The sequence below is a fragment of the Equus quagga genome, chromosome 7, assembly GCF_021613505.1.
Source record: "Equus quagga isolate Etosha38 chromosome 7, UCLA_HA_Equagga_1.0, whole genome shotgun sequence".
NCBI lineage: Eukaryota > Metazoa > Chordata > Mammalia > Perissodactyla > Equidae > Equus > Equus quagga.
This window is the reverse complement of record NC_060273.1, coordinates 108,783,373-108,795,695: the sequence shown is the minus strand read 5'-3', so window position 1 is coordinate 108,795,695 and position 12,323 is coordinate 108,783,373. Positions and strand designations below refer to the sequence as shown.

At 39.6% G+C, this 12,323-nt stretch overlaps 1 protein-coding gene across 9 annotated transcripts in view; it reads left to right on the top strand.

The window, feature by feature from the left end:
* The window catches only part of MACIR (macrophage immunometabolism regulator), a 212,830-nt gene that overhangs the window by 10,721 nt on the left and 189,786 nt on the right, over positions 1-12,323 (top strand). For 4 of the 9 annotated variants that reach the window (XM_046668136.1, XM_046668133.1, XM_046668134.1 and 1 more), the window contains one exon: positions 4,266-6,999. The exons of the other annotated variants lie outside the window; for them this stretch is intronic. In XM_046668136.1, coding sequence (XP_046524092.1) covers positions 4,289-4,912 — 624 coding nt within the window. In that variant the 5' untranslated portion in view covers positions 4,266-4,288 and the 3' untranslated portion in view covers positions 4,913-6,999. Of the gene's footprint in view, positions 1-4,265; positions 7,000-12,323 lie in introns of those variants that run through there. 9 annotated transcript variants of the gene reach the window in all.

The window sequence follows — 12,323 nt, the reverse complement described above, 5'->3', positions numbered from 1 at the left end:
CTGTTTCTAGTCTTTATTTTGCTTTAAACTGTAATATGAAAGGCATTGATGGAAACAATAAAGGTATTGTTGGTCTCTGATTTTTAGTGCTCTGCAGTGCAGAAGTTAGCTTTGGACTTGATTTCTTGGTTCATGGTTTATTCTTTTTGATGCAGTGGGAGTGGTGCCTGTTGCACATACCTGCAATATTTATGAGCGTGCTTTGTAATCATTTATCTTGGCAGTATGCGTTTTGATACAAATTTTATTTTAGAATATGAAACAAAATGCTGAATCATGAATAAGCTTTAAAAATAACAAACCCATAAGCAGATTTTTCATGGTAAAATATGAATAATATACTGCTGAACACAGGCCACCTTGGGTTGTAGTCACGCTAGCCAAGTTTCCTGATAAATGCCTTTTAACGAGAAATGTTGCAGTGCAGAATGTTGGACATGCGTATATCAAGATATGTTAGATTTGAGACTGTTCAGTCTTTGTTGTCTTGGGTGTCACCCTCTTGTGCTAGAATTCCAGAGTTAGAAAGTGCCTAGACTTCTTCCTCAAATGGGCCAGTACCTACACCCCTGCTGCCTGTGTGAAAGGTAACCTGAGAAAGGTGACCTGTGACTGCTCTCAGGTTCTTGCTCCAGTATTTAAATCCAGTCAGGAAATTCTCAGGAATTTAATAGCATAAAAAGTTTTGTTTTTGGTCACATTGAAGAATGGAAAGTATGCTGCTTAGTCAGCATTCCACCCAGCTAAAAAGGAAATATTTGCCAATCAGTGCTCTCGTTTCTGAAACCCAGCCTCCACCTAAGCTTTCTTAGTGCCACACAGTAGATGTTCTTTAGGAGGACAATATATAAGTAAGAAGGATCCTTAAAAACAAAAATCTAAGCAATTCGCAAGAGACCTAGTTGCACCGTTCACATTCCTGCGTGAATATCAAGCTCCGGAGATGTTTTTGTACGTACGGCAATACACCGCAGACAGCAATGAAACCGCCAAAAAGAGCGGTTAGTTTTGAGAATATGCTATTGTTTGGAGCAGAAGTACTGATGATTTATAGCTAAAAAGTGCGAACAGTTTTCCAGCCTTTAGAATTGCTCATCAGCAGTTCAGCAGGTTGCAGCTATACATGTAATATTTAAAATGAGCCTTTTGGGTGGTGAACATGATGTCGTCTACACAGAAATGGAAATATAGTGATGTACACCTGAAATTTATATAATGTTATAAACCAGTGTCACTGCAATAAAAATAAAAGTAAAACGAGCCTTTTCATGTTTCAGTGCAGCAAGACTGTCACTCAGAAATGTTACATAGAGTGTTGACCTGAATTACTAGGTTAAATATTTGTGTTAGAGGATACTCGAAATGCTTGCTTCTTTGACTTTCTGGTTAAGCAGTGTTTTCTACAGGGACTGTGTTGTTTGCCTCAGCAAAGTATGGGGGGGTCTCTTAGACCAGTCTGCTTGGTTGAAGTTTCCTGAGCTCTTAAACCACATCTTTTACTTTACAGTCTAGCTTAAATCGTCATCTGTCAGGCTGATGCCTGAAGATCCTGTTGGTTAGTTTTACTGAAGCCAGGTGATATTTTTTGTGGTGTTATTGGCTGCTGGAAACTTAACCAATGATAGTTACTCATCTAACAGTAGCGTCTATTTCATGTCACGTCAGATTTTGACCTTTATACGTCATTTCACTCGCTGTCTTGACTTTTCTAATTTTCTAGGTACTTATTTTCTAGATAATATGTAATTTCTGCCTTTTTCTCTCAAACCTTTATGTCCTGCCATCCTTCATCCTCAACCCCTAGAGATTGTAAGAATTCCCGATGGTCTGCCTTGATGCAGCAGAATTGGCTTAGTGTGGGAACAAAATCTGATGGTTCTATCGACCACAGAAGCCTGTGCCCACTCTTCGTTACTGTGACTTTGTACACCATTAGCTTGCTTAGCAATTTTTATCCCTTATGGGCAAAAAAGATGACTTTCAGGCTAGTCTCTGTTTGAATTATTACGCAGTTCAGAATGGGTGGGGTATGAATTCATAGATTTTAGGACGTTTATAATATACCAAATGAGAATGCAGGAAGGTGGCTGGTGGAAATCCATGGACTGCCATATTTGGAAGACACCTAGACCAAAGTGTCACTTTAGGTGGACTGATTGCTGGAGTGTCATCACCTGGGTGACTGCCCTGGGATGCGGCACCCAGTCTGTGTGTGTGCTCCATTTCCTCCACAGCCCTGGTCATTTGGGCCTCATCCACGCTCCTCTCCTTGTCCTTCAGAATGAAGTATCAGAGAAACACTTTGTGCCTGTAGCTGCCTCTCAGGTTGGGTAGGTTGGAGGCCTTGGATCTGTCCCTTTGTGTTCCTTCTGGGCTACAGATTTAGTAAGAAAGGAGGGATTAGATTGTCATCTGGCTTAGAGTAAATATTTATTTCTTCAGCATAAAATTTGGTGAGGCTTCATGTGGCCCCTAAAGTTTATTAGATGAGAAGTCTTCAGGATTTTGTATACATATCAAAGTAGCTGATAGTTACCTGCTATTTCCAGCCTATCAACAGAGAAATAAGTTATGCAATCAAATATAAATTTATTTTTACATTATTAAGATAGAATAAAGACAATTCCTTTAAATCTAGAAGAATTGAGGGGCTAAATTAGTTTAATTAATTGGTTAAGTTAAAATTGGAAATACTGTGTACTGGGGGGCTTTGAGGACAAGAAGGAAAAAAAATATTGGCAACAGATGTTAGCTCAGGGCCAATCTTAAAAAATAAAAAATAAATAAAATTGGAAATAGTCTAAGATTTACAGTAAAAGAAAAGTAAATATATTGATTCCTTTGGCATTAGCTGTGTCTCAGGAATCATTATTAATGTTAGTTTTCAGTTGTGCTAGAGATGTGGACCACAGTGAGGACAGGATGGCATCTGGTAACTTCTTCATAGTCTGCGAGTATTTATTTTCTGATGAAGGAAAGTACAGCATGCAAATGAAGGAATAAGGTTATGACCTTTTCTTAGCTTTCTAATTGCTTGGATTTTAAATGAATGCCCAAGCTTTAGGAATTGCTTCAATTAGGCAAAAGGTTATTTGTTTTACGAAAGGATTCATAAGAATTATTAAATATAATAGCCTTTTGCAATAAATACTTAATCTTAAAATCAGTTATTATTTGACATCATTTTGACTAGTAATCTGAGATACTCAAAACTGTTGTTTACTTCTGGTTGAAGTTCAGGTAGAAATAAAGTTTCTCAGAAATGACATTGTCACTCAGTTTCCCTTAGTGTTTTGTTTCCCAAGGTTTGATTTACCTGCCGCTTCCTAGGAACCTGGCCATTGTTTGTGGTACTTCTTGTTAGTGGGGTTTTCCAAACTATGTACATAATGTGATCATTGTAGTGAATAATATTAGTATTCATTGTGAATTGTTCTGCCATTTACTAAACTATTCAAAAGTGCAATGTCTTAGGTATTGCAAAATAAAATAAATGAATGGTATATTTTATGATTAAATAGTCAAAATAACATCTGATATTTTATATATGTTTAATATTGAACATGACCTGATTTATTGGATTTAGGGTTAACTTTTAAACTATAAAATGGTTTTCTTTAAATAATATATCGGAGATATGGAAGGAGAAACATTTACAAAGTTTGGGGGAACTTCCCGTTAAGACCTCAAAAAATTTGGGGGGGTTCCAAATTGTCTTCTTTGCAGAAGTTGATCAGCTTTTGTCTTTTATGATGTGCCCCTTAAACACAGTTGAAAAGAAGTGCAGGTGTGAAGTGAGCACTTATTTTAAATTACGTGATGGAAAATGTAAAGATTTTAATTTTCGTGTTGGAAATAGTTTGGATTCTTGTGAAACTGTGGATGATTTTTTTTTTTTTGCTTAATGTTGAGATCGGTATTTGATTTGCTTAATATCGCCTCAAGGAACAGACTTGGCATCATTGAATGGACACTGCATTTAGAGAAGCATTGTTATTGTTGTTTTCTGTGAGCTTCTCCATCTGAGCCTGTTAGTAGTACTTCAGACTTTCACTTAACCTGCCTTTGAGTTCTTGAGGGCAGAGGAGGAGTAGTCATTTTGTGCCTGCTCTGGAACATTTAATCGACAGAGATAAAAATCTGTGAGTACTCTGGCTGTTTCTCAGGTCAGTGCTATTTCATGCTCCTGAGCCTTCTAAAATGAGGCGGCTTGGCCCAGTGTTCTGCACGTTATACCTTTTTAATCTGAGTCTGTTTACTTTTAGGCGTGTGCAGACTGGTGCCTAAAATGGAAGTAGATGTTAATGGAGAGTCCAGAAGTGCCCTGGCCACTCTGCCCTTGCCCGTGGCCGAGGCCGGCTCCCCGGGAAAGGCCGAGGCCGAGAAGCCCCGCTGCTCCAGCACGCCGTGCTCCCCGATGCGCCGGACTGTGTCAGGCTACCAGATCCTCCACATGGACTCTAACTATTTGGTTGGCTTCACGACTGGTGAGGAACTCCTGAAGTTAGCCCAGAAGTGCACAGGAGGTGAAGAGAGTAAGGGAGAAGCCATGCCTTCCTTGCGCTCCAAACAGCTGGATGCAGGACTTGCACGTTCCTCTCGTTTGTATAAAGCCAGGAGTAGGTACTACCAGCCATACGAGATTCCAGCTGTCAATGGCAGGAGGCGAAGGCGGATGCCCAGCTCAGGAGACAAGTGCACTAAATCTTTACCTTATGAACCTTATAAGGCCCTCCATGGGCCCCTGCCTCTTTGTCTTCTTAAAGGTAAGAGGGCTCATTCCAAATCTCTGGACTACCTCAATCTAGATAAAATGAGCATCAAGGAGCCAGCTGACACAGAAGTGCTACAGTACCAGCTGCAACACCTAACCCTCAGAGGGGACCGTGTTTTTGCTAGGAATAATACATGAATGACGAGCAGAGAGTGTAAACCAGTTTAGGTCAGCCTCCACTTGGCTAGAAAAATCCACCGTTGTACTCTGTACAGGACTCTTCACACTATAGATGGTTATATCAGCTAAGTGTTCCTGGAACATAAAAATTGTTGGCATCAGATTTTGAATACAGGAATGAAATCACAGGTACTTGGAGGGAAATCATTCTAGAGCCCGCGACTGCAAAGAAAACAATGTTGACCAATAGTTTATAGCTTTTTAGCTAGGAAAAAAAAGGCTTTGGTACAGTCATATCTTTATGATTCTGACGCTCAAATTGGAAATGTTATCTGCTTGGTTGTTGCTGATTTGGTATGATTCATTAGAAATTTATATCTTAAGTACTCAAGTACTTCTTTACTCTCTGTATTTTACTATAAAATGTATGTAATGATTTGTTTTATGAACTTTAGAACTTGAACATTGCTGAATTGGACCACTTTTTATTTTTAAATATTGAGTTTAAATATTTTATAACTGGTTTTGCACTGAAAAAATTAACATTTCAGACTGACAAGAGAATAATCTTTCTTCACTTGCCTCAATATTATTGAGCAATGAATTTTTTATTTCCGCATGGAAAGTTATTGATCTTGATGGCTGTAAAATATTTCTTTATAGCGTTATTAAAGTGTGTCTTAATAAAATTAAATTTGGGATACAAAGTATTTATTTTACAATGGGTGGGGGGAAGCTTTTCCAGAAAGTTTCCAATATGAAGTTTTCGTAAGTTGAAAAACTTTCCTTAGTGCTTATTTTCTAATTTAAAATTCATCTGGAACTTTAAAATGGAAAGGATTCTTTTAATTGTGGACTATAGGCGTAATACTGTTTGCATCTGAATGTTCTGTAAGTGAATGGAACTTTTAATAGCGGACCTCCTGGTTTCTACTATTGAATGCTTAAACTAGGTATGAAGTGATACCAGTCAGCATGGCATTGGATCATTCCACTTTCAGTTCTGTGCAGCATAAGCACTCATTGAAATTCCAGTTTCTAGGATTAGTGTAGGAGCCTAAAGTGCTTCTACAGTTTTAATGGGTTAATCCTGGATTACTTAACAATTTATGTCAATTGCACTGGTTTAATTTGTTGCTAAAGAAATAATGCCCTGGCTTTAGTAACAAATACAGCTCAACTATTCTTGAATATATTTTGAGGGAAAAAAATGTATGTAACTTACCTTTTACCTTTTGTAAAAGTTTCTATTTCTTTTCTTTTTTGACTCTTGAAGGTGCAATTTATTTCTGAATTGGCATTTCTGGAAGCATAGAACTGCTTCTTTTAAATTTTAGTTTGGGCGCTCTGAGTTTCTTAGGTGTTAGCAATCCTGCTTATAAAATAAGAAGACCTTTTAATTAATGAGTGGGTCATTCCTGATACAGGTGTGACTTTTCTTTAGCCAGAATGAATGGCAAACACTATTTAGAGCAGAATAAGTATTAGAAAACCCCAGGAACTCTTAATCAACATTTATTACACTTTCACTGCGGCAAACCACGTGAAAGAGCCTTGAGGAAGCTGACAGGTATCTTCCTGAGTTGATCAGATTTCTTGGTGGGCTGGAAATTTTCAGCTGTTGTATATTTTAAAGTAAATTGCACCTTTGTAACATATTGTATTGACGAATGATCACTAAGATTAACTATATCTCTACAGTCATTAGTTTGACAAGAAATAGAATCCTGTCAGATGCCAAAGAGTTGGGATTTTTACGTTTAATGATTAAACACCGTTATTTATTGATGATTTACCCTGTGGAACTGTGTTATTTCTAACTATGAAATAAAAGGGTGATGTAAACACACATTGTTGTGTGGTGCTTTAAACGAGGTCCACCTTCAACCTGGTTACTATTCAAGAATTCCATCGAAGCACTTATTTTTAGGCCCCATTTTTGTAAAAAAAAAAAAAACAACAACAAAACTTTCTTTTAGTGTTCAAGGTAAAGGATGTGTTCATGGCGGTGATGTGTCCTTGGTCTGTTAGGAAACACAACTGTGTGCCTGTGAGACCTGTCCCTGCCCGTGTGCCTCAGTGATTTCTTGAGCTCAATAAAAATATCTAGCTTTTTTGTTGTGTTTTGTTTTGTTTTGTTTTCACTTAAAGACAGATGAAACTCTGTGGCAAAAATGAAAGGGTTGAAAGTTTGAGATGCAGCATATTTGTTCTTAGCTGATTAAAAAAGATATAATTTTCAGTGTGGTGTCGTAGAAAGCAAGTTCTGAAACGCTCAGGCAGTAGTTTTCAGAATGTGTCTACAGAGCCCCTTCCCTTGGTCGGTCTTGCTTTCCTTGCCCTCCCCAGCCCGTGCTCCTGGAGTCGGTAGTGTCCTATCAAGAGAAGAGGTTAGGGGGGCCGGCCTGGTGGCACAGTGGGTTAAGTTTGCATGTTCCACTTGGGCAGCCTGGGGTTCGCCAGTTTGGATTCTAGGCATGGGCCTACACACTGCTTGTCAAGCCATGCTGTGGCAGGCATCCAACATTTAAGTAGAGGAAGATGGGCATGGATGTTAGCTCAGGGCTAATCTTCCTCAAAAAAGAAAAAAAGAGAAAAGGAAGACGCTTAGGCTGGACCTCTCTTAGCTGAAAAAAAATCCTATTTTCTTTAGTCTTTTAACATGGTTCTATTTTTGAACTCTTTTTTCCCCCCTCACTTTTGTTCAGTTTAATACTCCATACTAATCAGGGCACAGTTTTAGCCAGAATATACCTGGTAGTGTTATCTTCCAGTGCCTGCCCTTTATTCATTGCAGTACAACATGACTTTAATTTTTGTGTGTGTGTACAAAGATACCATGTTTTAGAGGCCCAGCTGATGCATAAAATAGCACTAGAATTTCAGTCCTTGCCTCATTCTGAGGTGAGCTGCTTTTGCTCCTCTGACTTCCTTCTGGCTGCATTTGTACGTCTGCTTCCAGGGCTCCTACAGTCAGCAGTCAGGGAAGAAAGGACTATGGGGATGGAGTAAATGTAAACCCGTTCAAAACCCGCAGCTCTTCCTGACTGCAGCTCAGCGGGGCTACCGTTCCAGGCCCATCGAATCCTGTTCATTGTTCCTTAGGCCTTACAATGCCCATGGGTGGATCACAGTGTCTTTTTCCTTCCCTGAGATATTTATTTAAATGATTTCAATATTTGGGGATTTGGGAAGCTTTTAGAAGATTCCAGGTTAACTTTTAAAGGCAAATGGGCCTTTCACTAAAGAAAGAATATTTCTTGAAATCTTGAGAAAAGCAACGTATTTTTACTTTTTTTCTTATTCTGACATACTTTTATCTTGGAAAGAATTTTATCCCATTATAACTATTGAAAACTTTTTAAAGGAACTTTTAAATGATCCTGGCCTAAGGGGTTTGTTCTCAATCAGAGAAAGTAGGAGAGACTGACAAGCAGTTTATAAATGGCATAAATGCTCTAGAAGGGTTGGAGTGGGGAGAGAGCAAGGATGTACATTATTCTAATGCAGAGAGGACAGCGAGTATCAAGTAAAATTGCCTTTTTGAACAATATAATTTGATTAGAGAAGTGGAAACTGATGAGGAAGATTGCTTTGGAAGTATAATAAATACAATTATAAAGCTAGAAGTGGAGGTTGTCAGCACTTAATGGTGTGCTTCACTTTGTAATGTGCTTTAGATAAGAATTATGAAATGGATTCTTTGATATTTTGCATTAGAAAAAAATTAAAGATTTTTCTGGCTAAGGAGAACACTACTAGAAACAAACCAAAACAAGAGTGGGTTTGATTTGTTATTTTGAGTTTGCTGAGCCTGTAGGACACTTCGATACTCTGGTGGGAAGGGGACGTTGAATTTGTATGCTTGTCATTGTGAAATGACTTTGTACAAGGTTTTACTAAATGATTTCCGAGGAAAAGTCTGAAACCAAATTTCCTAACCGTTGTCACCCCTGATCTTCGGGTTGTCTTTGATGTACAGATTTATGTGAGGGCGCAGGATGAGGCAAGGGGACTCTAAACAGAAGGACACAGCGTCCACTGGAATGAAAGGGAGGAGCTGCACACTCAGTGGAATCCTCAAGTGATCCTGGCTGGGGTCACTTCTGGAGCCGAGAGCTTTGATGCTTTCGCTTTTGTGGAAAAGCTGGCGGCACTTTCCAAGTCCCTGCTGAACGCTCTCAGAAAAGGGTTCTTACTGTGAGCCGGTGGGAAGAGGAGGAAATGCTGGGTCTGTGACGTTGACCTTTAAGTCAGATTCACCAGGAAGAGTATTTTTCACCAAACCTTTATGTAAAAGGATTACACATGGAAATATATATTTGGAGGACTTTGAATCCTCTATCCCTGGCTGAATGCTTCAGTTAGGGAAGAGAACTTGTGTGGTAAGAAGTTCTTGAACTTAACTGAAATTCAGATTTTGGCTAAGTGGTTAGAGCTGGGATGGCACATACTGAGCATGCCTACCACCATGCTCCTCCCTGTGCATGTGGCAGACAGCGCTGGTCCATAAGTGCACAGTCTCCCTGAGTCCAGATGTGGCCTCATTATCTTTCTTAACCCAGCACTTTAGGCAGCTGCTACTGAATTGATCAGCATTACACAGGAGATAAAAACTGTTTACCCACCACACCCCATGTAATGGGTTACAGTGTGAATTGAAAAAAGGTCTGACTGTTTTTGAGTAGATGGTTCTGGGCCCTATCTTCTAACCAGAGAACAGAGGAGAATGGTCTCCGTTACCATTATCCATGAGGCACCTTCTGAGCACATGCAGGCTCTTTGGGGTTATAGGGCTTAAGGTATTTTTCACTTTCAAGGACATGCCTCTTAATTGAGAGAGAGAGAGAGAGAGTGAGGTAGCATAAGATGAATGCCAAGTGCGTGTTTTGTGAAATAAATAGCAATTAAGAGAGAGGAGCTTGAATCCTATGGGACTGAAATCTGAGGAAGAAATATTTTGTTCATTTTTCTGTCAGTTTCCTGGCCAACTTATTGGATGTGCTGACTTACATTGTTGTAAGTGTAGAAGGTGAAAAAAAGTGCTTTCATGGGGAAGGCGCTTTTTAAGAGTGACGTCTTAGGGAAGTCTAGGGAGACGAAAAACATGGGGAAGGCGAAATCTTAACAAAATAATGGAACCTGAGAAGGATCAAGGCATGCCATCAATGTTCACCTGTTAACTGCCACCTTTCTCCTTGGTGGGCTGCTGAGATGTACTGATTCACTTTCTACATGAGAAGAATGAAGGTGGAGGTTGGTTGAACTGAAATATTGGAACTGGGGGTCGGGGAGGCCAGAGCTATGAGGGAATAAATGAATGGATATTTTAGTGATGTATTTTCTCTTGCACTGCCCTTAGTCCTGGGGTGGGGGGGGGGGGGGGAGGATGACAGAAGATTTGCTTTAATTATTTAGAGTCTGAAGTACATTTAAAAATGTGTGTTCTTGATATAATTTGCATAAAACACGAAACTATACGGAAAGCGTTTTGCTCAAGAAGTTTCGTAATACAGATCATCTTTTGAAATGACCAACTAGAGCCCTGCATGTATTTATAGTTTGAGTTTTGTTGTTCTTAATGTTTTACATATATTTTTAGTGTCGTGCTCATCTAATAAGAAATTAATGCAGTTATAAGGGAAAATGTTTAAGGGATTAGGATATTCATAGGATTGAATATTTTTGTGGTAGGCCATATAAGGCAGTCCATTCACAGGTCACAAAGATATTCATTAAACATGACAAATTTACTTTTTTTAAGGGGAAGAGGGCATATTATATTACTTTTGGTATAACATTGCCCAACTACTTTTTCCGCCCAGAAATTCATTTCTTAAATGCTTGCTGGATCAAGCCCTCAAAGTGAAATAGATGAGGATCATGTTTCTTTCTTTAGATTTTCTTTAAATCTTTCCTTGCTTTTTTTGAGGAACCTTTTGGCTAGAATAGAGATACAGGAGAATACACAACTGAAAGTGTGACTTCCCCCATGGGGCCAGGTCACTGTTTAGAAATCCTAGGAAATGCTGAAAGTGATAACGGTTCTTAATTTGTGAATAGAAGACTCATAAAAGCTACCTCATTTGTGTTATGCTAGATTTGTAGTGTGATTAGTAACGAGAGAAGGTTCCTCTGTGTATTGACAACCAGATGTTCTGATCTTGGGAGGCTACAGATGGAATGCTCAGAGAACTGTGATGGATTTTATATCAAGTGTTATAAAAGCAAACAAATCCTTGTTTGAAATAGAACCACCAAGACCAAACTGTTGTAATTTATCTGTAGGAATTGACGCTCCTTCAGATTCGTGATTCAACCTTTCTTTATTCATCCACCAAATATTCATTGTGATATATTGTGTGCCAGGCACAGTGATAAGTCATGAGAATACAAGGTGAGTAAACACAGAAGCCATAGCCGGGAACAAATAGTTGCCCTTTAAAATGAGTGCTGCTAATAAACAGAGGTTGAAGACTTTTTGAGCACACAGAGGAGAACGTTCCTAATTCTACCTTGAGTGGGGGGAAATCTTCACCAGGGAAGCTATGCTTGGGGCGTGGAGGGTAAATAGGAGTTTGCCAGGTGGGTGGGAGGGTGAGGGCCTCCCAGGCAGAAGAGAATGTTGTATGGGAATATAAACAGGAAGTGGCCTCGGGGTTCATCCATTCTACTTTTCCTGCTATCCAAACCAACCTGGACAGAAGTATGTCATAGATCTTTCTAAAACTCTCCAGGAAAGGAAATCATGCTGAGTCACTAGTGTAGTTTGACCCACATTTTCAGGTGAAAAATTTAGCAGTGAAATTTCAAATCATGGTACTTAAACTGACAAACAAAATTGTACAATCAGCATTCCTCCTAATCCGACACGCTTTTCGCCTTAAAGTAGCCCCCCCAGTCTCACGGACCCTCTCGTCTTTTGTGGGTCTCCAGTGGTCCAGAGTTTTCACAGATGTTAGCTGCATCTGTATCTGGAAGAGGAGTAAGCTTTTGGGTACCAAGTAGCCACTTTCAGCCCCTGTTTGGGAACATTGCTGGAAACTCTGGGCCCTGAGAGAAGGTCCAAGATGCTCCTACCGCACCATCAGCCTGGTAAGAAGGGCGGGGAGGGAATCCAGCTTGCTGTCTCTCCACTGCTCGTGTTCTTCCCCAGGCGGAACAGAATGCCCTGCTCAGCAGGCTCCAAAACTCATCCTTAACAAGTGCTGTTTTAAGATGAGAGGATGTTGTTTTGGGAAACACAGTGCTCATGAGGCTCTGATGTTTCAGCCAACTCCATCAGTAGAACCTTACCCTGGGCCAAGTTTGTCTAACCACTGCAACCATTCCCAGAATTCTCTCCTGCATGCCTGTTTCTCTGACTTAAAAGGACTGTTTGCTGGAGGAAAAGGGGAGAGGAGCAGGTGGAAATATCTGTGGACCGTTA